Source organism: Macrobrachium rosenbergii, chromosome 51 (assembly GCF_040412425.1).
Source record: "Macrobrachium rosenbergii isolate ZJJX-2024 chromosome 51, ASM4041242v1, whole genome shotgun sequence".
In the NCBI taxonomy this organism is placed as follows: domain Eukaryota; kingdom Metazoa; phylum Arthropoda; class Malacostraca; order Decapoda; family Palaemonidae; genus Macrobrachium; species Macrobrachium rosenbergii.
The window spans coordinates 17969821-17996132 of NC_089791.1; the positions used below are offsets into that span (position 1 = coordinate 17969821).

Here is a 26312-nt window from a genome sequence, read left to right on the forward strand (position 1 = left end):
CTATCTTCATTTAATTTTGTTTGAACTAAATTTCCCGCCTGAGGTAACACAATTTTTATGTCGTATGAATGGAAACGTAAAAACATATCGGGTGGCGCAACAACAAAATTTAAGTATCAAATAGGAATAACATGTTGTTGCTATGTTAATAACCAATAATCGTGTGTGGAACGAATAAAAGAACTTTTGGCAGAATTTCCTAAAAGTGAAAAACACAGGATCTTTAGATGAAAAACATGTTGTTAAGGAAATGGTTATCTTATTTATAACCAATAATCAATTAAAGTGTATATAAAAAGATGTGGAACAAAAAAAAGCCATCTCCAATAAAGAATAAAAGAACACCAAAACTAATGGGCCAACAAACAACCATCTTAGATGAACACCGGCAAGAAACGTCCTTCGAACTGCTGGTACTCAAAAGTTCTCTTCCCAAGAGAACAAAGATAAAAAAAGTTAAAAACTGTTAAAGGGAAACTTACTAAATAAATAAAGAACGGCCATTTCCCGAATAATGACAATTATGACATTGCGCAACTCGAAAGCAAAACAAACCACCTGATTGCGGACAACTACAGTAAGTAAAAAAGAAAAACGGCAGTATGGAAAAAATGTTGGAATAAAAAATTTAATTCTGTGATTTTAACATTATTTTCGAGATCAGGCATTTTAAGGGAATGAAAGAGCAAGGATATGAAGATGGTGAGCCGTTACATGTGAAACCTCCTCCCACTACCACTAACACAGTAGACTAGAACTGTCAAGTTGTCGAACTTGTCGGTAAGACAATTATCAACGCACACCTGTTGAAGGAAATACCGTCGGGAATTAATCAGTCACTATCTCGTCTCTTGGTTATTTGCCTAGGTTGCACAATATTTCTAGCCGGTAATTCTAAATGGCTGTCCGCGGTGAGCTAGACTGTGGCAATTGACGTTTTCCTATGTTATTTTACTTGCTTTACAAGAATTTAAGGTAATATATTGTTGGCCGGCTGTAACTAAACTGTAATTGACCTTTAAAGACTACACAACTTTAATTACCTAACGCGGGTAGGTCTTGCTGGCATTGGGAGAGATCACCACCCTCCATAGCTAATACGGCAAAATTGTAACCAGTAAACACCCCTACGGTACGTTAGGTTGGTATTTTTAGGGTGTTTACTGGTTACACTTTTGCCGTATTAGCTATGGAGCGGGTGGTGGCTCGCCACGGAATGCCGGCTTAGACCTACCTCTGCGTTAGGTAATAAGGTATTATTACAGTTTCAGTCAAATTCGGATATCTAATATTTATTTACTTGCTATCATATATTTTTGTCATGATTCAAACGAAATACTTACTCGCATCATCCGCAAATTAAGAGTTACAGAGATTTTTGCCTAAATTTGCTTAAATGTAGGCTAGCTCACTGTCGTTTATGTAGGTCTGTCGCTAATAGCCAAAAAGTACGGGAAAGAGACAATGTTTTCGAGGCTAGGCTAGCTTTAGGTTAAACATAGAACAAAGTTATGAATAAGCTGGCTTAACTTAAAGTAGTAGCATTAGCCTAGGCCCACTGTCCTAGGTCCAAGTTAGTCTAGCCTAGTATTTCAGCACTAAAAGTTATAGGCCTATTATTCGGTAGATCTGAGTAGTAGCTCAAAGCGCGATTTCCTTCTGAAGTGACTTTTTCTACAGTTTTTTGGTTGCTAATTATGGATTTACCTTCAATTTTTGTTGCATGAATGTAATTAACAGGTAATTAACCCCTGAAGTCCACCCAACAAGGGATGGTAGAACTTCATAGTAGCTCTGCGGCGGCGATTTCCTTCTAACGTGACTTTTTCTACAGTTTTTTGGTTGCTAATTATTGATTTACCTTCGATTTTTGTCGCACGAATGTAATTAACCCGTAATTAACCCCTGAAGTCCACCCAACAAGGAGTGGTAGAACTACATAGTAGCTCCATGGCGGCGACTGCCTTCTAACTTAACTTTTTCTACAGTTTTTTGGTTGCTAATTATGAATTTACCTTTAATTTTTGGCGCTCGAGTTCAATTAACCTGTAATTAACCCCCAAGTCCATCCAACAAGGGGTTTCCATACGCGATCTTCACAAGACAGAGCACGGGTACGCCTGTTTTGAACGGATCATATCCTGTCCAACAAGTCCAATAACTTGTTGACGATGGGTACCCAACCCCTGGGGCCAGTACTAAACATGGTGAAGGGACATTCCATTTGGCCAACAACAAACAGATGCACCGCCAGTATCAGAAGCCCTAAAAGTGTAGAAAACCAGTTGAAAAGGTAAAACAGGCACGGAGCTAATATATAGAATTACCTAAGGGGTTTCCATACACGATCTTCTCAAGACAGAGCACGGATACGCCTGTTTGGAACAGTTCATATCCCGTCCGGCAAGTGCAATAACATGTTAATGTATGGGTACCCCTCGGTCCAGTACTAAACACGCGAAGGACATTCCATTTGGCCGACAACAAACAAATGCATCGCCAGTATCAGAAGCCCTAAAAAGTGTAGAAAAACCAGTTGAAAAGGTAAAACAGGCGCGGAGCTAATATATAGAATTACCCAAGGGGTTTCCATACGCGATCTTCTCAAGACAGAGCACGGGTACGCCTGTTTGAACGGTTCATATCCCGTCCGGCAAGTGCAATAACTTGTTAACGATGGGTAACCCCTGCGCGGCTAGTACTAAACACGGCGAAGGATATTCCATTTGGCCGACAACAAACAAAATGCACTGCCAGTATCAGAAGCCCTAAAAGTGTAGAAAAACCAGTTTCAAGGTACAAACAGGCACGGAGCTAATACTTAGAATTACCTATAATTCTACAGAACTGGAATATGTGAAGGATGTAAGGTTAAATTTTTTTTTCCTAAAGTATTGCAGTGGATGTAAATAGTGATTATGTGGGATAGTTTCATAAAACTTCGTAATTACCTCAAAGTCAATTGACAAAAATACTTTACTCTTTCGGAGGACTTAGCCTAAGCTATGTTTTGTGTTATTTTACTTCCTCAGCCTATGACTACAACATGATATTGAGTCATATTCTATCATCACAAGGCAACATACTTGCTCAGTACAAAAATCAAAGTGGAATCTTTCGCAAATTTACTTTTGCTGAGACAGTTACTATCTTTTTTATGTTTTAACATTCATTCTCATAGGGCTGTTACTGAAATTAGCACTTACAGGAGTGGTTGTGATATTCAAGTAAAAATTGCCCGTGTTTTCTCTTAAGTATAATTGATAAGTTGACATTTTGCTGCTCAATTATGTTGTACATGACCCATTTAGAATATTCTGCTATATGACATTGTCAGTTCATTGGTGACTCATCTTCAGTTTTTGTTTTCCATCAGCTGAGCATTAATACTTCGTCTGACATTGTCACCACTGATAAAGAGCAAAGGAATAGGAGTAATATTACAGAATAGTGCAGATTCAGCTATGCACAGTGTCCTATATGGGAGGTTCAAAGGAGGATGAAGCCTTCCACCCAAGCCAGGTTTACATACAGTACCCTAGAATAGGTTAAGTTAAGACGCATCGTTCAGATATTTTGATTAGATTTAAGCAAGCCATGACCCACAGAAATAGGCATAACATGCACAAACCCTTCTGCAGTTTTACCGGAATAGATTATCTAGTTCAATAGATGAGTATTCCTTTGTTGGCTAGTTTTGTGTTAACTTAGGGAGCTTGTGATGACACTTTTGCATACTATAACAAGTTATATAAAAATTTGCCCATCTAGTGTTTTTAGGTAAAAAACATTCACATGGAAAATTACTCTCTTTTGATGTGTGATGGTTTTGTATATTATCAGCTTAACCTTTGCATGTGAAATAGACTACAGGTTGACCATCACTAATCCAGCATCATTTAGACCTGCAGGGTGCTGGATAGTGGTTTTGCCAGATTACAGAGTGGGTAGGTTAGAATACACTCAACCCAACAGTTAACCACCTCATCCTTCATTTAAAATATCCCATAAATTAGTACAAGTTGGCTAATAAGTAAAAAAGAAGCATTAAATAAAAAAATCAAGTTAAATTACAATGAAACACAGGCAAAATAAATGATACAGATTAGCATCAAGTTATGACAGGTTTTTTAGGCTCTTTTATGCGTGTCAGAATTTGAATTTTGACGTAAATTGGTTTGCAATTCAATATACAGATATATATACGTAAGCTACTATCCCATAGCCTAACTCCTTTTACCTATAGCCTACTATGGTTTGATCACCACTAGTATGTTTTTATACAGTAATTTTCCTATCATTCTTTACTGTAATGATTATATTCATTTGTTATAGTTAAAATTCAGTAAATTTGCCTTTTACATTGTTGTGTTCCTTTACAGTGCATTATGCTTAGCAAGTATTACATCATTCTGTTTTATTGTAATCATAGATTTCCCATTTCGCCTTGTAATATCACAGAAACCTCGTGTATGTAATGTATGCGTTTCATCAAACATGATGTCGTATGCAAGGACATGATGTTTAGCTTTATTTTTTTAACTGGGTATCATACTTATATATATATTTTACAGTAGACAGGAAAATGTTTTGTTACTGTTGATATTATATTTTATTTCACTAATTAATTTAACAATTTATCTTAATGGATGGTAACTTGCCTCATGTTTACATCTACATTTCATTGCTTCGATGGTAAGCCAGTAGTAACTGTGCCCAAAATAAAATCAGGTTAACCTTATTTCAGGTGACTCGGATGAATTTTGAACCATAGTAATTCTGTATACTATTGGAAAGTACCTTACTATTATTACTCTCTAGTTTGATCTCGACCAACTTCTCTGTCGCAATGTTACAAAACATTTTTACAATGTTTGCGTATCACATGGAGTATATACGTTTGATGTTTACGTTTTCACAATTTATCTGGAGTTTTTTTTTTAGTTTATGCTAAGAATGGTATAATCTTGTTTCTTTTTTACTTTATGAATTCATCAAAATTATTGACAAACTTTTGCACTGCTTCTCCTGTTAATTCATCAAAATTATTGACAAACTTTTGCACTGCTTCTCCTGTTAATTCATCAAAATTATTGACAAACTTTTGCACAGCTTCTCCTGTTACCCAAACATTATGCGAACGGAATCTTCTTTTGAACCATAAGAACACCTGCACGTTCCTTACAGGCTTGAAACAGACTTCAGCCTTTGTCTGGATGGTAACAAAGCTAAATGGTTTTCATCTTTTAATCTGGTCTTCTATCCATAATTCTATTCATAATTACAGTAGAGTTCACTGAAGCGAAACCTCTTACGCAGCTGCATGTATACATTATTGATCCTTAAGAATTGTTGATACTGTTGAACATGGAACTTCTAGGTAAGGTACTATTGTGCTCATTCATTTTCCTCCTTCATACTGACTGTGTAATCACCATTCAGCTGAACTGCTACTCATAAGCACTGCCTGCTGCATGAGGTTTCGTAAATTTGTATAATTTTGTATGTTCTTATTTTCTTAAATTTTTTTGCTATTGTCATAATCACAGAAATTACGCTAGTTGAAATTAGTGCCGGGTTAGTGATGGAACCGAATTAGCAATTGCCATATTAGGGATGGTCAATCTGTACAGTATTTGTGGTAATTTCTATGATTTTGACTGCTTTACCATAGGTTTTATTTGAATTTTGATGTTAATAAATTTGGTTTAAATATTCATGGGAAAAGGTTGGTTGACCTATTACAACCTAGATCCAAGCCAGAATATGGCCTGGTATCATAGGATTGGTTAAGTTACAAATTTAAGAGTAAATGTGGGAAATAGTGTGTAGCTGGTGTTGCAGGGTTACCCAGAAGAGGGACTTCTCCAGCTAAACAGTGGTGTTGCTTGTAATAATAAGAATATAAGAGGACCCCTTTTGCTAGAGAGAATAAAGGTGTAGCTAGGAGGTTTTTAGTCTTTAACTGAACAGATTCTATTAAGGAAAATTTTGGAAAGATAGTCTAGGAGCAGTGTTGTCGACAGATAGAGTCGTTCTATCTGCACACACACATTGACCCTGTAATGAAATTATGTGGATGATAGGTTCGTGATTATGTAATTCGGAAGTGTTAGGGCGAAGGAGAGTAAGACTTAGGTAAAATTTAAACTTAGTAACTAATGTTAGGGGGAAAAATATTCCAAACAGCCATTAGTGAATCTAATAGAAACTTGAATCAAGATGTTCTCCAAATCAAATCATGTCACTGGAGTATTTCTAAGTCAAATATAGGTTGTTTTACCAGCTTCACATCATACATGGCATATATTGCCAATATCCTCATGGTGATTTTTTTTTCAGTGAGAGTCTTTGCTGTGTTCTTGCATAACGATAATGAACACAAACAGCACCAGTTCATAAGTTAACAGTTGTCATCTGCCAGGTTAATGCGGGTGTTGAGGTTTTACCAAATGTGTCCTGTCTTGAAGTTAACACTTTGGCATACTTACCTTAGCTAATAAACCTCCCTACTGTTCTTACCACAATATGTAGATACCAGCAGTCTTTTGTTAGTTTTCTATTTGACAGCTCTTAAAAGAAGTTTGGTATTTTATTTTGAGGACCTTTTGTTGAGCCCACAGATTAAATTTGTATACTGTAATGCCAGAGCACTAATGTTTGGAAAGTAGGAAGATGTTAATTTCCCTCCCCCCTGCCTCAGTTCTTGGTGGTCAGGAAATTTAATTAATCAGTTTTCCTTTCTGATATCAATGACCCTTGGGTCATTGATAGTTATTACCACTTTTGAATTGTTTGCTCCACTGATTTTGGTTAAGTAAAGCACATGTGAGCAGTGAGGTTGGATATTGGGAAACTTTATAAAATAAACTACGGTACTGCAATATGTTTGATAGTGTCACTATCTAGTAGTCCTTTTTTGTGCACTGTATACTATAGGAAATATAGCATTAGTCTAAGTTGTAAGTATTATTTTTTGTGTTGCGGTAATTGTTTTAATACAATAAGTGTCCATCAGACAAACCAGCGCTCTGTATGTAGTGGTTATGACAGCCTTGTTAGCCTACTACCAGTACATTATATTCAAGCCACCTTCTCACTTAATATAACAAGTTAGTGACTGAATGGAAGTTAAGGGTTGTTAGATATTTAATTCTTGGGAAAATTGAATTTTTTAATCATTTGTTATAATTTTCAGGCTCAAAAGAAAGGGCTCACTTCATTGGTAATATGAACTGCATAGAATCTACTAGTACAAAGACAAGTCATAGAAAAGTGACTGCTGTTGTAGTTGGTGCAGGTAAGGTATACAGAGTCTCTCTCTCTCTCTCTCTCTCTCTCTCTCTCTCTCTCTCTCTCTCTCTCTCTCTCTCTCTCTCTCTCTCTCTCTCTCTCTCTCTCTCTCTCTGTTATGCTGAAGATTAGAATTCTTGATACCTTTGTTAATGTTGACCTTTTACAGTATTTCTTTATTCTTCTTAAGTGATGGGGCCAGTTCTATGGCTCTTGCTATTAGCAGGATAATATGTAAAGAGATTTCTGAAGAGGCTGTAGTGCCTCCCAAAAAGAAAATATGATGAGGATCTACAACAATCGGGGATAATATGCAGTGGTAGAACTAATCTGTTGAGAGTTTGAGATTTGTCCTGAATATCTGGAAGGAAAGATGATGCAATAAGATTGCTGGAACAGAGTATGGAATATGGGAGAGGGTTGAGAATTTACAATTTTAGTTGTTTGATTGGCTTTGTGTAGGGGACATTAGTAGGAATAAAGCAATATAGAAAAAAGAATGCCCACTGCCTACATAAATTAGAAATTAATGTTTGAGTATCCCATTAGTAAGCAAAGCAAAGTTTTATGACTAGTATAAGACTTATGCAGCCAGACATGGGCACTTTCAAAGATATTGGAAGATATTCTGTTGAAGTATGGTTGGAAAATGCTCAGAATCGTGACCCTAGTGCTCTGGGAGTTGGAGCCAGAGACTGGAAAATTGATTGAAATAGTCAACGGACTTAATGATAAAGAAAAGCAGTCATTTACAGAAGTGGTTAGATGCCAACCAGTTTGAAGGCTTGGGTGATCATTGATAAATGGCATAAATGAGGATGGGGCCATTCAGTAATTCACGCAGAAAGTGCCCAGTAGGAAGGGAACTCTTCACATTTAACCCTGTTAAGCAAAACTATGAAGTAAAATGTTAGATGATGCTGCTTACAGCAGGTAAAGCTGGTCTTACTGGTGAGCAACTGTCTTTCTACACGGGGTATACTCAGCAGTGGTTAGTCATCCCTGCTTCCTCATGGATGATATGGAGAGGAATGCTACTACTATGCCTGTTCCTGAGAGAGAGGGAGTGTTATGGCTTGTTTTGTCATGAAGGAAGAATATTTTAAGGTACAGTACCTCTGTTCTTGCCAGCAAACAAGCACTGTACTGTACTAGTGTTCATTTTTGGTGGAGGGACTTGCGGGACTTAAAATTTTTTTCCTGACAGCACATGCCTTCGGTGATCACGGCCTCAAGGTATTTACCGATAGTCCCAAAACTGAAATGGTTAATTCTCTTATTTAATGTCATCCATAAGAAAACAAACAGTCCTCTCACTGGAAACTGCTTTGCTACCAGGTATTTGGATAGACAAGGCTTTGAAAAAACCACTGAGGTAGAAGATGACTATTTTTAGTAGCTGTTGAACAGCTTTCTGCTAGAAATCATTCCTCCTCTCCACAGGTGAAAGGATCTTTTCAGTGTGCTAGCTAAAGTTCCTTGGGACAAATCTTCACCAGACCCATTGTTTTTCACTAATTTTGGGGGGAACTTAATTTTTATGGGTATTGTTTTAGTACAGTATTTATTTATTTAGTGAATTATTTACAATTATCAGTATAAAATTTTGGTACAAGTAATTTAAATGCTGGTTGAAGTTAGCAGGCAGAATATTTAAACATAACTCATAAAGTTGTCAAAAAAGCTCTGTTTAGGTACTGTAATTCATGCAAATAAGACCTTAGTGTGAGGATCAGACTGAAGGTAGTTTTAGATTACAGTATTTTATTTGAACTTATTTGCAATATTTGTATTAATGTTATTTAACTATAGTAAGTGAGTTTGGATTTTTTTTTATGCATACATGCGTGTTCGTAAGTTGATAAAGAGAGAGTTTCATGGAATACTAAAGCCATGGCAACATAAAGCAGTTCAGTTTTCTTAAGGAACGTATGGTAGCCTTTATGTAGGATTTGTTGCTTCAGTGCATATGCTAAAAATCTTTTATCTCCCATCAAAATTTGAGCATTTGCCAAAAATCTGTATCTCCCTTCAAAATGTATTTAAAGTGTTCTTTTATGTCTAGGTAACAGAGGAAAGAATTATGCAAATTATGCCATCCAGTTTCCTGAACTCTTTGATGTAGTAGCTGTTGCTGAGCCAAGAAGACATGCACGGGAATATTTTCAGCATAACCATTCAATAGAAACAGAGAAGTGAGTATGTGTAATAATTTTTAAAGAAACGACGATAATGTACGTTGGCACTGAATGTGATGCTTACAAGTAGATTACATTTGTTTGCAATCTATTCACCCATTTTATAAGTGCATATGATATGTACAGTATTTTAAATAAAAATAATCCAGTTATAGCAGGTACTGTACTTTTTATGTAAGATGAAAGAGAAATGGAAACAAATGTTAATTTCCTGTGAAGAAGTAAGAGATAGTTCAGTGTACTAGGAAGTGAATGCCTTTTTTTTTCAAATAGAAAATTACATGAAATAGAAGTGGGTGGTTTTATTTTTACTTAATTTTTTTTTGCATTCTACTGTGTTTTAATGCCTACTGTAAGTAAAAGTGACAGGCTTTCATGTATAGTAAATGAAATTTCTGTTTAAAACTCCTTTTTTGGACTTTTTGAAGAGAGTTATGAAACTAAGGGAACCCTATGGCATTGCAGTTGGACAAAGTTTTTTTGCATGTTTGAAAAGAATTAATTATTGATCTACCCATTGGTAGTAATCCTTCAGTTATCCATATCACCATTATCCAGAACTCAACATTATCTGACACACCCAGACCAGGGACCGAGGCCCCAAAGATATATGACATATAAATTTTGAAAAGTTAAAAAAAACTGCTGTCCAATGGTTGAAACACTGCTTACACTCAAACAGACAGAGAAAGGGTTTTTTGGGGGGGTGGGGGAGGCCTCAAGAAGAGGAGAGGCAGTAAGGCTGTGTAGAGGAACTCAGAGAATGGGTTGTTTTGGAAGGTGGTGAAGGTGGTTGGAGCTGAGGGGGCAGTTTCCCCTGACTGGAAAGGGGTGGGTGAAGAGGGCTAGGTAGACATTTGACTTGATAGAGCTTGTTTTATGTTGTTACACTTACGATTTTTTATTTATATTTTATGCTATTCTTAAGGCAGTCCCTGGGTTATGACAGGCTCGGCTTACGACGTTCCGAGTTTACTTTACGCTCTTCAAATATATTCATCAAAAATTATTTCCCAGGTTACAACGCATGTTCTGGGTTTACAATGCCGACCTGATGGAAGAAATATGGCTCTAAAAGGGCAAGAATGGTCAAAATTTGGAGTTTTTTTATGAAAAACTCAATAAAATGCAGTTCACGTCATTGACAAGACACCCAAATGATTAAAAAGTAAGGTTTTCTTTTGATTTTCGACAATTTTTCAGGTTACGACGATTTTCAGCCTATGACACAGCGTTGGAATGGAACCCCCATTGTAAACCAGGGAATAATGCTTGTACTGTATTTATATTTTTACAAAATTTTCTCATTTTTTATTTTTACAACTCAAAAGAGTTGGGGAGCAGTTTCCTGGCTGGGAGAGTGCTGTCTGTTTCCACTTCATAATGGTACAGTCAAACCTTGACTTAGGAGTGAACCAATGTACAAGTTTTCCAAGATACAAGTTGCTGCACGTGCAATTTTTTGCTTCAAGAAGCAAGCTGAGATTTGAGCTAAGAGCCAGGGAGCCTGGGAGACAGCATCTCCCAGTGCGTTCACATTGCCTAGCTGAGCGGTCTCGTTCAGTTCATGTGGTTACATTGCCGTATGAGCATCTCCGCAGCATCTCTTAGCATTTCTCACTTTGTTTTCTCGCTGTGCCCTTGTATTTTGGAACATGTCTCGCTTTTCACCGTGGGTCCTAAGAAAATGAGTGTTAAGACCAGTGCTTTGGATATGAAACGTGAAATCATAGAAAAACAACATAAGTTGGTGTGTTTTTTGGGGGGCTGGAACGGATTAATAGTATTTCTCTTCTTTTCAAAGGGGAAATATTATTTGATTTTATGAGCAAATTGAATTACGTGCTCAGTCACGGAATGTATTAAACTCGTATGTCAGGGTACCAGTGTATTTTCATTTGTAGCTGAAGTACAATATTTGCAAGATGTCATGTTGATTTTTGTAGGTTACTAGACTGTGTAGAATGTTCCTCCTGATAAGTAGCAGCATTTTAATTCAGCCTTGTTTGATGTTAATATATTAAGTAAAGTACTGTTTGTGCATTGCATTTTTGCAAAGAAAGAGCATCCATGTTCTTGAAAATGCATAATTTTATTTTTTAATGGAATTTCAGTATTTACTCTCTTTGTTATTTTCAGGTGCTTTGATGGATGGGAAACGCTGGTTTTGCAACCCAGACTTGCAGATTGTGCTATTGTGGCTACTCAAGATCAGGATCATGTTAAACCTACTGTTAAGCTGGCTAAGATAGGGTAAGGTCTTTGTTAGATCTGTTGGATATATATAAAAGGTATTGCAAATTTTGCAAAAAAAAAAAAAAAAAAAGGAAAATGTTGAACTTGAAATGGTTTTGATATGAACTTGTGCAAACCTTTTACTTTGCCACTCATGGCTAGTGACATTCCTTTCTAAATCACCATTGAAACATTAAGGGTGATTAGCCATCACTAAGAATACCCTTTTTAAGTTCTTGCTCATGAGTATAATCTGCTTTTTGTGCTGTCATCTTGTTTTTTCGTAAAGTTTTTTGTTGTAATATTGAAGGGGAAATGTTTATCTAGTGTCTCATTTCTTTTGCACTTTCTACAAGAAGTGCCATCTGATTGAGGACCAAGGATCATTGCTCTCTGCTCTCCTTTTGTGATGGGCCAGGCTCTCTGTCAGTGGGTTTCCCCCCATGTGCATTCATTGACTTGCTGCTTGCCCTCATTGTTCATGCTCCTTCAGTAAAATTGCTAGGCTCTTACATTATCATAGGAGACTTGGAAGTTATCAAAGGCACTCAGGGTGTCCTTAAGTAGTGTGGTGCACCTTCCTTAGTTGCTTTTTTGAGGTATCTGACTGATGCAGGCACTTACCCTGCCATTACTGCGGCTAATGTTCCTAATACAGTAGTGGTGATGATATTGCTGCTTCTGTCGCTGAACCTTCTACTGCTGCTGTGGCTCATCCTGCCTCTACAACTCCTGGGTCTTCCCTGTTTAACTTTATCTTGACAAAGGCTTCTTTGACTGTTGTGGTGGAGCTGAGCAAGAGGCATAGCAGGAGAAAGGCTATGTCCTCCTCTTTGTGCTTCATCTCTTCCTCTTCCTCTGCCTAGTCTTGAACTTCCAACAGGACCACTTTTACTAGAAGAGGGCAAAGGCCATTTCTCCCATTTGTGTGGGGCCAGTGCTCTGGGATGAGAACTTACAACTTATGCTACAAGCACACTTGTGACAGATCACCTGTCCAGACATATTGAAATTAGGGTTTAACCCAGACTCTTCCCAACATCTTTGTGCCTTTGCAGAGGAACCCTGAAAAGAGCCTGTGCCTCCCATAATCTTGGACCATCCAGGTTCTTCAGAACCAGCTTGGCACAACCACAGATGCATGTATGGATGCCTACACTTGCTCTGTACAGGACATGATCTTCCTGGATTGGTCACTGGCCAGCTGTGTGCTAGTCATGCACATGACTGTTATCCTGAGCATAGCCCTACCCTTGCTCTGTACTGGACATGATCTTCCTGGATTCGTCACTGGCCAGCTGTGTGCTAGTCGTGCACATGACTGTTAGCCTGAGTATAGCCCTGATCTCACTTATACGAGATTATCCACCAGTCATTATAATCATAATGATGCAGGAAGACACCCCACTTTTATACTGTTTAGTCCTGTCAGGTTGATTGTACCTGGTCAATATGCACTTCTTTCGACCATGGATCATAACCCATATTCAGTGGCTCTGGTGTACAACCTAACAGTCTTTTGAATAGTTGCATGATTAATCAGATATTCTTCTTCCTACACCTTGGTGAATGGGCCTTGGTCAGCTACAGACCCAGTGGACTTGAGGGTCCTACTCCTGAGCCACAGCAGATTTGAGTTGGATATATATTTTTAAGAGATCATTAGTCTCAGTCTTGAATTAAGTGGTCTCAGGAAGGCTTCCTAATCTCTAGACCATTGAAATTTTTAGCCTCTAGTCATTCCTTGGAGCTCTTGCCCTTATTGTCTTTGGTACATCAAAGGAAAACATGTTAGAGGATGCCGAGACTTGCTGCCCTCTGTAGGTAGACTTGTTAGTCTACAGTCTGATGAACTGCCTCCCGTTGCAGTGCCTCTGCTATGAATGAATTCCCTGTCTTCCAGTGAGGCAGGAGCCATAGATTCTATTTTTGTGGCCTCCCTCTAGGCATCACGTCATTTGACCTCTGGTTGAACATTTGGCTGACCTTGCCTCCTCTGGGGTATCCTCTGAGGCAGACAATGTCAAGTTCAGGACACTGTTGGTGTTGTGAGGAAGGATGTTGGCCTTCCCTTGCACAGTCCAGCAACTGTTGAGCCAGCCTAGTACAAAGGAAGGGTGTTGCCATTCACAGCCTTTTCTCTGACCAGGTTGCAACAGAGCTTCTCACCTTACAGAATGGGTCTTTGTTGAACTCATGCTTGTTTAAAGAGCAAGGTTTAAGTGGCAGTTGCAAAGAAACATTTTGACCCTAAGGATACCTTTCTCCACATTGCAAGCCCATTAAGGTGCCTTCAGCATTTATAAAGCCTCTACATCTGTCTTTTGGTATTTAAAATGTCTTGTGTAACAGAAGACCCAGAGCTGCTTGGCTAAGAAGCATAAGATAGGAGGCTGGACTTGAGTGAAGATTTGTATAAGTGAAGGCAGAGGGAAGTAATGAATTATGGAATTTCATACAGGCTCATTGTATTACACGGTATTGGAGGCAATGATGATGGTAATGGACTGGTCTGTTAACATGTGAAGTAAGTTAATATTTTTAGGGATTGATGTATTTATGAGAAAATTACAAAATATTCATTATACAGGCGTCCCTGGAAACTCATGGGTATTTTGGGGCCAGCCCTTGCAAAACCAATATTAACATAAACAGTTTATTGATAATAAATTTTATACAGTACAGCACAGAACAATGCTGTACTCCCTTTTTTTTTTTAACCCTAAATTATCAACAATGCTGTACAGGGTAAGAGAGAGATGCTTAATGCATGTTCTGTACCTGTACGGTAATATGATACTACAGTATACAGTACTCTACTATGTATTTCAGGAAGTTTGAGTCATCGTTTTTTGCCAATATCTTTCAAGTTAATTGATGGATCGGTGTGTTACTTTGCAACATTGTGTTTCACACCCTCCCCTAATATTTGGTAATAAATTCTATTTCCAAATTCAGCTTTTTCAAGCACTTTACTTTTGAATTTGATGGGATAGCCAGCAAACTGATTAATGCTTTCGGACAAATGAGCTTGGGTACTACTGAACTTGTCCTGAGTATCTACATATAGTAAATTCCTCACTACCCCCAACTTGCTCGTCAACGCCACCATTCTTCTCCGTGCTCTTCCTTTACATCATTACACCCCATAGCATATGTTACTTTCTTCATGAATGTGATTGTTTTTATTCTGTCTAGTTCCTCGCTGGGTGAGCGGGTTCCGTTCTCAGCTACCACTCTGTTGGTCGCGAGTTCGAATCTCCGACCGGCCAGTGAAGAACAAGAGGAATTTGTTTCTGGTGATAGAAATTCATTTCTTGCTATAATGTGGTTTGGATTCCACAATAAGCTGTAGGTCCTGTTGCTAGGTAACCAATTGGTTCTTAGCCACGTAAAAATAAATCTAATCCTTCGGGCCAGCCCTAGGAGAGCTGTTAATCAGCTCAGTGGTCTGGTTAAACTAAGATATACTTTTTTTTTTTATTTTGTCTGCATAATTTTGTGATGAAAAGTTATTTCATGTTAATTCTAAATTCACTGTCTACATATATAATAAAAAATAATGGGTTAAAATCACAGAACAGTTTATAACCATTTGAGACAATGTACACGATATCACAGATGTATGTCAGTTATTCGGTTTTATCTTTCCCTTATCCTCCCCCCCCCCCAATCTCTCTCTCTTTATCAATCCATCTTTGTAAAATGGATAATAGGCTGGAATAGGAGTGTAGAGAGGGTAAATGTATTAGGCAAAATATTTTTGTTCTGTATATATTGATATAAAGTCTTGGCATAACAGTATGACAATCAAACATTTAGGTGAACAAATATGTACTTTTAATAATCTTCATCACTGTCATCACTATTTAAGAACAAATCATTCTCATCATCACTCTGTATGTCGATGTTAATTGGACAAACAGTTTCATGCACGTTATTGGAGGACCAATACTCGTCCTCAAATGTTCTTGATCATCTTACTGCACCTGCCCACACATCTCTTGTTACACGGAGCTTTGCTTCTTCTAGTCTGGCATTTAGGTCTGCCCTGGTGAATCTGTGTAACGAGGAGCGAATGCGTCTGTTCACACACCCCTTAACTTACTCAATAGTGTTGAACTCAGGGTGTGCGGGGGGCAGCCAAACAACTTCATGACCCCATTCACGTAGGTCGTTAGCTCATTTCATCCTACACTGCTCAGTTGAAAAATTGCAATGCCAATATGTGCCTGAAAAGAGTCCAATACTGTACATAACAAATATTGTGAAGAGAGAGAGAAAGAGAGTGGAGAATGAATGAAAAGACAGACGGGGAAGTGAGGTTAAAGGATGAGGAAGGGTCGGTAATAGGAGGGATAAGTACCCCAAGAGTGCTTATTGGAATGAATTCGTAAATCTGGACCGGCTAGGTTTGGCTGTGTCCTAAAATTTTAGAGTAAAAAGTGCCTTTAAAATCTGTGTTTGGACATGCAATTTTATCGAAAGTTAGGAGAGGGTTTGAGAAACTCTGTTTCAAAGTACTATACCAATCAATCGATTGGTTTAAAAGATATTGGAAAAATCCAATGACTCAAACTTCCTGAAATACATAGTAGTTTATTTTTTATACCTGTATTAGTTATGAAATTTATGAAACAATACCAGTTGGAAAAATATTAATGTACTCTTGAAAGTATCATTAACCTTATACATAAGTAAGTTTATACAAATACAAATCCACTTTCATGTAAGTCATTCACACAATGACTCAGTGATATTGAACAATGATGATGGATGACTGATGCAGGTCTTGCCTACAGTTATTACACTTATAATGAAGACACACACTCAACAGACATAATTAAAAGCTATGCCATTATTATAATTTATTCTGTTAGTAGAGAGGGGGCATCATTATGGTCTTCACCATCTTTGTCATTACATTCTGTAGGAGGAGGAGGAGTGGCTGGTCTTGGAGCTTCTGTGATGCGGAGGAGTAAGATTTGGAGTGGATGGAAGGTGAGGTTGGGGTTCTGGATTGCAAGTTTTGGAAATAAAATTTAATTCCTTGTTTACTTTTTTGCTTTTTTAATGGCGCAGTTGTTTCTTCAGCCATTTCCTTCACTTCCATGGTATTGTAATCGATGGGTCAGTATCATAAAATAAATCCATGACAGTGATGAAGTGATGTAATCCTTATGTGATATCTAATGGAAATCTTTTCTGGCACTGTTGTTTCTTCTTCTTCAGTGTCATCATTCTCATCTGGTAGTACCTGTTGGGATTAGCTCCATTAAGTCACCATCTGTTAACTCACTTTGGGAGGTATCAAATTTTGAATTTCCCCAAAATCCATATCCTGAAACCTTTCCCCTCCAACTGTCTTTGCCATATTCACAGTTTTTTTTTTTTTTAAGCCTTCGTGGTAAATCTTGTAAGTTATTGGCACATTCTGGGCCAAAGTTTTTTCAGGCATGAGTTTATTGTCTTGGGCTTGAGCTTTCATGGCATTCATGGTTTTCAATAGTGGGTTCACCTTCAAAGCCAGAGAAATTTTCTCCGAAACAAAGTGCATAGGGCCACAGTTCTTTTGCAAACTGTATGTTTTTAAAAAGTTCAGTTTTGATAAATTTGGGTAAGTATTCATGTTAGTAAATTAAGAAATTATATAGTATTCTAAGTACAGTGTGATTTTTGTTGTACACTAAATTTCTTACCCCAAGTGCATCATCTGTAGCCTTAACTTTTCAAGCATATATCACCTACAAAACTTCTTTTAGTTTTCTGCAGGTATACATGAAATGCCACAGAGCTGAAAGAAATATTCTGTATAATTATTGATGAAAATTCCACAAGCAGCCAAATCTGCAATTCCAAAACTCAAAAGTCCTGAGGGTCAACTGTAACAAAAGAATTAGTTGTAGTAGTAATCTATAAAAAAGGAATTGTACATGTGAGAGGACATTGCATCAGGTAACTAGAAAATGTTGGGCCAGCACGAGTTATTTTAGGCAGCTTGTCAGATAAGCACTAATAAATCTTTTGACATCGTTTGCCCACTAACTTCTTTATGATGAGGCCCTGCCAAGTAATTTTTTTTTTCCTAGAAAATTACAAATACAGCAGGTTAAGATGTAACTGCATTTCTTTATCAATATGATGGATGTGTCATGAAAGTTCTATAGATGCATAAAAAACATTTTGCCTTATTTACTTCTTTTGCCATATTCTAAAGCTATATATTTCTCATTTTTATTTTTCTCAGGTACCACATATTGCTTGAAAAACCAATGGCCGTAACGGAAGAAGACTGTCGCACAATTTATGAGGCATGTCAAGAGGCTGGAGTAATGTTAGCTGTGTGCCATGTTTTACGGTCAGTTTATTTCATGCATTACAAAATTAATGTGGCTTTCCAACTCATCTGCACAAAACACTTGGTAATTGTCCAGTGGTAGAAGTTTGCATTATGTTCTTATTGGATTTGGATTTTTCTATTGAAAACCTAAGTTTGATCTGATATATTCTTCATTAATCTTTTCTCTAATTACATGTGGAAAGATGATAATTAGCATTGCTTTGATATATTTTTAGAATGTAATATTATACTGTAGTATGAAAACTAGTGAATAATTGTTTTCCAGGTATCACCCTCCAGCTAGAAAGTTGAAGGAACTCATAGATTCAGGTTTAATTGGAGAAGTTGTTAACATTAATCATACTGAACCCGTAGAGGATTCTACCACTTTGCTCATTCCTTTGTTAGAGGTGAGTTTCTTCTTTTGGATGAAGGATGTTTGTCGTCTTGTAAGATTACCTTATTTGGTATACTGTACTACCATTCATTTGTAAATCTGATGGATAACAGTACTGTGTACTCAAGCATGTTGTTAAGCTTGCAGACAATGTGTAACATGAAAATGCAAAAAGTGTTTTTTAAATGTAAGATAAATCAGTACATATTCGTTTCATCGCAAACCTATTAATCATATATTGCCCTTTTGCTGTGAACACAGAAATCTTAATCTCACATCAGTAGGCAATATTATTAAATTCTGTTACATTATTAAATTCTGTAACATTATTAAATTCTGCAATGTGTTGTGCCACCATTGTGTATGTGCTCTTAAATTCAGTTTTTTTGTCACATGCTATCTATACTTTTGTATGTAGGCTCAGCTTCAAACTCAGTAATTTAGTTGCATCTTTTTTATTTTAATGTTGTTAATGATACAATAATTTAACCAAGCCACCACAGCATTTACAGGCTAGGCTGTCATTTGGCTTGCTATAAGGATTTGTAAAACTTAATATAAATAGTAGTAGAAAATAAAAAGATAAGCAACATCCTGGATAAAGTGAAAAGAGTTTGCTGGACTACTGGTACATGAAAGTATTCCATAAGTTAACAGAACAAAAGTTTGTATTTGGCAGACTTTGGCACCAGTGAAGAAAATGGCAACTTTGAAAGTTTGCTTACTGACAGCCAAGATTCTTGACTGGATTGTGGTTTGTTAGAGTTGTGATATCCAGCAGCTGGTAGATAGTCCTAAGATGTCAAGGTTTAGATGTGATGAGAATGGATGTGACAATTAAAAAAGCTAGGAAATCATAGAAGTGTATAGGTGACAACAGTCAGTATGGGATTTCAAACTAAAAGTGCACAGGGTAGCAAAGAGTGGAGAGAAGTTATTTCGAAAGAATGTGCCGCTTAGAGAGAGAGAGAGAGAGAGAGAGAGAGAGAGAGAGAGAGAGAGAGAGAGAGAGAGAATGTTAGTTTGGACTTTCGAGGGTACAGATTTTCTGAATACCGCAAAAACAATCTTATCAATGCAAATAAAGAATAAAGTTACCGAAACAGCGATAATTAAGTCTTATATATATATATATATATATATATATATATATATATATATATATATATATATATATATATATATATATATATATATATATATATATATATATATATATATATATATATATATATACTGCTTCTGGTTTTGAAATTTCCTTCTTTTATTTATAGTAATTAACGGAATGAATATGGATCAGGGTCATTTAAATTTTGCTTAATTATGAAGAAAAATAGGCGAAGGAAATCCCTAACGAAAGTAGTAACAAATCCAGAGAAAATCTGGCAAAACTTTTTTAGCTGAACTATCCATACTACAATAAAACAAGAAAAAAACGTGTCAGTAACTTGTCGCATACATATCACAAACAGTCTGTAAACAAGTCAACAATCGTAGGCGGAAAACAAACTTTGCCAAATGCTATATATTATGCATAAGAAGAAGCACTGGTTAGAACCACCAATAAGTCATTGGCTTGTTTTCAACTGTTTGTGATATGCAGGAGAAAAGTTGCAAACATGTGTTGTGACATGTTTATAGCAGAAGGAGGACAGACACACCTGAGGACGGGGTTGTGTCAGTCATCCAGGCTGTGTGTTCTCATTAACGTGCGAATTCAAAGACCAATTGCAGACAGTGAACTGAATGAACTGAATAGCAATCTAGGCTAGTTACTAATTGGACCTATGAGGTCATTCAGCGCTGAAACGGAAATTGACAGCAAAAGGTTTGAAAGGTGTAACAGGAGGAAAACATCGCATTTGCACTATGAATCAATTGTTAGAAGAGGGTGGAAAGTAAGATGGAAGAAAGAGAATATGAAAGGAGGTACAGTAAAAGGAACGAAAGTGTTGCAGCTAGGGGCTGAAGGCACTATACTGCAAAGAACCTTAAGTAATGCCTACAGTGCACTGCATGAGCTGCACTGACGGTACTACCCCCCTACGGGGAATAATAGACAGAGATACATTGCGGGAAATGCGAAACTGAAGGCCGTCCAGAGGCCTCTTGGAGGCTGATCCACAGGAAGAGTTTCCCAAGCGCCGAGAAGTTTAAATAATGAGATGGATGTCTAAAGGAGTTTTGCGTAATACATTTTGTTCCCAGAAAGTTTCATTTACCTATGTTTAATAATGGCTTCCGGGAATAATTCAACTCAATCCTTGTAAAGCGACACTTCTATTTATCCTAAGTATGAGATGTATAAAGGATACTGAGCGTTCCCAAACCATGCAAAGGAAATAGACATTACTATGCAATAAGAAGACATCAATTATTGGGGTTTTCTATAACGCGAAACCTGACTTTTTCACCTTAACTAGCATCAAGAAGGATACGAAAAGTTATACATTTTTGGGGGTTCTTTTTATCAGCAATGATCGAAAACTAGAATGGGAAAAATATGGGGAAAAAATCATTAATTAAAATTTCCCCATTTAGGTATAATTCTCTCTGGTCTACTACGCTCCAAATAAGGAGTTTATTTGCAACAGTATGAACAGGGGAAAAAACGGAAAATTTATAGTTTTCTCACATCTACAGTAAAATGTCCATGTACCTGATATTCAGCTTTTTCCTTTTTCTCAAAATTCTCAGATCTCACAACAGGAAACTGATCCACACAACTTCTCCATTATCTAAATGTACACCACTCTACCGCTAGCGATTCCTCGGTCATCTGTCATACTATCTGGATCAAAATACTACTTTACACCTTTCCTGTTGTAAAAATTAATATTGTGTTTTTTATATTCTTACAGTCACGTCTACCACCTTTACACTCATATGAGGCGAATAATTCCTCTCATTTTGTGCTTTGAAACCTTTCTTCCGGACAGGAATACCTTGCACAGTCTTGTCAGCCAGTAAGTCAGGATTTTAACACTTTACCACATCATCTCACTCGTAATCTCATCTACGTTTACTGTTCTTCAATACATCAACATGTTTTAGTTATCCTTCCTATAACCTCAACACTCTCTTCACAGTCATTCTTGAATAGGTTTTGTTCGAACCCTTAATTCCACTGCTGCATCATTCAGCTCTGCTTTATCCTACCTTTTAACATTCAACAAATCTTTCAAATACTTATATCATCGATGCGCATCTTCTCTCTCTCTCTCTCTCTCTCTCTCTCTCTCATATATATATATATATATATATATATATATATATATATATATATATATATATATATATATATATATATTATATATATATATGTGTGTGTGTGTATACGCGCACACACACACACACACACAATAATAATATCAATACATATATTATATATAGCAGTATATATATATATATATACATATATATATATATATATATATATATATATATATATATATATATATATATATATGTACAGTGGTGTGGCATAAGTAACGCTCCTTTTGTTTAAGTGAACAAAATTAGCCTTTTTGATTATCCTTTATTTTTTCGAACATAATGTATTATTACAGGTTAATAGATTATATTAAAATTAATATAATGCTTATGCGGTTTAACAATGCGCATACAACGCCCTTTAATTTACATCTTGTAATGTATATTTTCTTATTATTTTCTTTAAATACTTGTTAAATCTTCATTTTTCAGATATTTATACAACTATGAGATTAACAAAGGAACAGAGAGTAAAAGCAATTCAATTGTACTATCAAAGCAATAAAAATGGTGCTGAAACCGCAAGATTGTAGCTGGATTTAACATCCCAAGGGTGCAAAGCCGAAATATCACTTGTATTGAACATTATTAAACCGAATATTATATTAATTTTGCTAATATATTACATTAATCTATTAATCTGTGGCAATACATTCGCCTGAAAAAATTAAGGATAATCGTAAGTATTTAATTTGTTCCACTTAAACAAAGGGCGTTACTTATGCCGCACCCTGTATATATATATATATATATATATATATATATATATATATATATATATATATATATATATATATATATATATATATATATATATATATATATATATATATATATATATATATATATATACATATATATATATATATATACACAGTATATATATATATATATATATATATATATATATATATATATATAAGTTATATATGTATATATGTATATATATGTATTATATATATATATATATGTATACATTATATATATGTGTGTGTATAGTTATATATTAGAATTATATCAATGCATTCCAATTAATATTATTTTCTTCTCTCTTCCTCTCTCTCTCTCTTCCTCTCTTCTTCTCTCTTCTCTCTAACACAACCTTCAATATGAAGTCGTCCTTATTTTTTCTCCACATAAGAATAATAGAAAGAAGATTCGATGGTATACCTGTACTGTTAAGAACTTAAAGAATGGCTTTTCGGGAATATCCTCATAATTATCGACCAGTTTCCTGAATACGGGAATAACCTTCAGTATCCGATCCGCTACAGCAAGCCCTTAGACTGGCAGATAGCGTAAAAATACATAATTTTCTCATTTCAGATACAGTATGTCGAAGTTTTTATTCAGAACTGATTTCCACTGCCGGCTACTTTGCGCCTGATTCAACATTTATGACGAGTTATATCATTTGTCAAGACTAACCCGACCCATACCATACATCGAACCCCGAACAAGTAAACATGTACAAATATTGCGACAAGTTGCCGGACAGATGACAGAAGTATTAATAAGGTTGCAATCAGAATTATTTGCCATCACCAGATTATAATAAAGTTGTAGCATAAAATTGGCTCCATGGGACATCGTATTTGCTTGTTCATTTATAAATATATATATACATATATATATATATATATATATATATATATATATATATATATATATATTATATATACATATATATATATAGTTATGTGTGTAAAAAGTGTGTAAGAGCAGACATACATACACACTATGTAGGTAGTGCGATGTAGTGTGTGTGTGTGCTGTGAACTGTATAAACACATTAATCATGAGCTGAATATTTTATCAAAACAATCTTTATTAAAGAATTTGAGACGATGGTTAGTGTCCCTCTCATTCTTCACAATATATACATATATATATATATACATATATATATATACATACAGCATACATATATATATATACATATATGTATATATACACAGACATATGTATGTACATATATTATACGTGTGTGTGTGTGTGTGAGTTTTTGGCAATCGAGAGAAGCTTCATTCATTTAATCTCGACAAAAATAGATTTAGCATTTACATTAAAGGTATTTGTAAGTGTTAGGTATTGTGTAAATTTATTTCATGTTTGTTTGAAGAGTAAATGCACGAACAAAGTCACGATTACAATTACTACTGCAATGAATAAAGTTATCTATCTATATCAATGAAAGATTTTCTGTGTAAAGCCGGTAACAGATATCTAAAATGTCCGCAATATTTACCTTCATTTGACAGAGTCGTCACTGGCTTCCGTCTGTTCAAGAATGAGCCGTTTAGTGCTGGTTCAGGAATTTCGAGACATCACACCTTCTGGACATCAGAATTTCTTTGCCATAGCCTGATATTCTCAGGCGATACCGATATGAGTTAACAATGTCAGTATAAAATACTGTATTTATAACTATTAAGTTGTTTATCTGTTGATTTTATTGCTTATTTCAGTCTCTCAGTTAACCGTTAAGCGAAGAAACAGTTATTCGAATTTGAATTTGTTGTGCTCTTCTCCTAGTTTTTCCTCCGTGTATTAGATCTGTTTAGGCTCTATTGAATTAATTCAAAGGCATCAGATTACCATTTGTAGTTGGTGTTTTTTGTCAATAAAAATAAATGGTTCAAAATAAATACACGAAGGTAAAAATGCAAACAAAATCAATAGCCAAACAGTAAATCTTCGTGTGATAGTTATATGCTGGTTAGAACTTAGTGTCATTCATGTAGCGTACAAGAATAAAAAATAGCCAGTGCTCTTCTGGTGCGAAGGTGACGAAGTGACATTGGGGAAGAATTTTTTGAGATCTTTTTCGCAGTGGTTATCTTTAACAAAAGAGAAGGAATGTGGCGCGGCGCCAGTCTGTCACGGGAGTGCTATTGTGTTCATCATTTTATCTTAAAGCCTTATGATAAAGCACAGGTCTGAAAGTGTACAGCACTGTAAACATTACAAATATTTACACATATATTCATTAGTGCTGATCACACAGTCACACGCAAATTATTCATACAAATATATATTACACGCAGCTGACATATGTCATAGAGTTGATGGGGAAAACGAGGCTGACTCCATAGAGCTTTTCTGCTTCACACCTCTCCTTCAGGTCAAGTGATTACAGTGTTTAGTTACCGGTGGCTCCGGTCATCAACGTAATGGTGCCGAAGCTCTTCGGAGTATCGAGCTTGCACAGCACAGCACGCTTCATGAAACTCAAAGGTCGGCTCACGAAGCCGGCTCACGAAATTGAACACGGCTCGGTGGTAATTGTGTTGCTGACATTTGCAGCGGTGTTGGTGACCGATCGCGGCTAATCTCAGATAACAAAACTGCTGGAGATAGTGGGCTGCAATTTTGCATGTTTGACGATTGAGACGACGATCAGCACCACCCCGCAGTCCTCAGCCCCATATTCCGAGGGCGACAGAGGAAGCCGGCACAGTTTCTTTTTCAGAAAACTAAAACAATGATTTTCATATTGCGGCCGTTTAGCAACTGCGTAAAAGTTGTTCTGCTTCACAGAGCCTGATGAGCTCACGCGCACTGCAATGACCAGCAAATACATAGAATCGGAGCATACTGTGCCAGGAGTACAGTAAGAATTGAGCTCAGCAATTACATAGCAAGAAACCTGGATCGTTAGTGAGCCCTACCTTTCATTCTTTCTTTATTTGGAGGTATGAGGGGTCATTACTATTCTCGACGTTATTGTATGTGTTTTCTTTGAAAGTTTACATTTTCACAGACTGTTTTCATCAGTGCACTGATGAGTCTGAAACGTTGAACAAAGCGTTAGTGTACCTGCAGACATTGTGAAAGCTCATTTCTGATGAACACTGTGAGACATGCCCTTATATATATATATATATATACAGTATAGTTATATACATATACATATATATATATATATATATATACATATATATATACATATATATATATATATATAGTATATATCTAGTTAGTTATACATACGTGTATAGCATATATATATATACATACATATACATATATACATATATATACATGTTATTCAGTATGTATGTGTGTGTATTGTTATCAAGTAGGTAGAGTTATCCATATACAAATCTGAAATGCTGTATTTTACTGTACAGTATCATAATTCCACCTGTAACCACCCTCAGTTGCACTGCGGCCAAAGGAAAACTGACCCTGTGAAACTGCATACATGGATGGTTACACAGAGTCCGAACACTGCCTTCTGTCTTATTTGAAAACCAGTTACCAAGCTTTAACAACCAAACCAGTTGCTGTCGAAGGTATCCATGTTAAAGATTTATGGTATGTATGCAGTATGTTGGAAAAATGCAAATTAGTCTAAAAAAATTTTCCATTTTGCAACCTCCTGCAATTTTTTGAGTGGATGTGTGAAAAAGCACGTTTTCCCCAGATTCTTTTGAAACACCAGGCAGGACCAACAACAGAAAGATTTTTTTCTCAAACTGTTACACTTCAGATGTCAGGCCAAGTAAAGAAGTCAACCTTGGATCTAACTAGCAGTTGGCCCATTTGCCATGGGTATCATGGAGAATTATTG

The 26312-nt window shown here is 36.2% G+C and overlaps 2 protein-coding genes across 4 annotated transcripts in view; both read left to right on the forward strand.

The window, feature by feature from the left end:
• LOC136833153 (PRELI domain-containing protein 2-like) overlaps nucleotides 1-26312 on the forward strand; it is a 97501-nt gene that overhangs the window by 37997 nt on the left and 33192 nt on the right. The gene's annotated exons all lie outside the window — the stretch shown is intronic.
• On the forward strand, nucleotides 796-25004 carry LOC136832959 (2,7-anhydro-N-acetylneuraminate hydratase-like). Its single transcript, XM_067094612.1, has 7 exons — nucleotides 796-888; nucleotides 7199-7300; nucleotides 9359-9488; nucleotides 11631-11744; nucleotides 17974-18084; nucleotides 18353-18476; nucleotides 24876-25004. Exons 2-7 carry the CDS (start codon nucleotides 7231-7233, stop codon nucleotides 25002-25004), a joined length of 678 nt encoding a protein of 225 aa, XP_066950713.1. The 5' UTR covers nucleotides 796-888; nucleotides 7199-7230.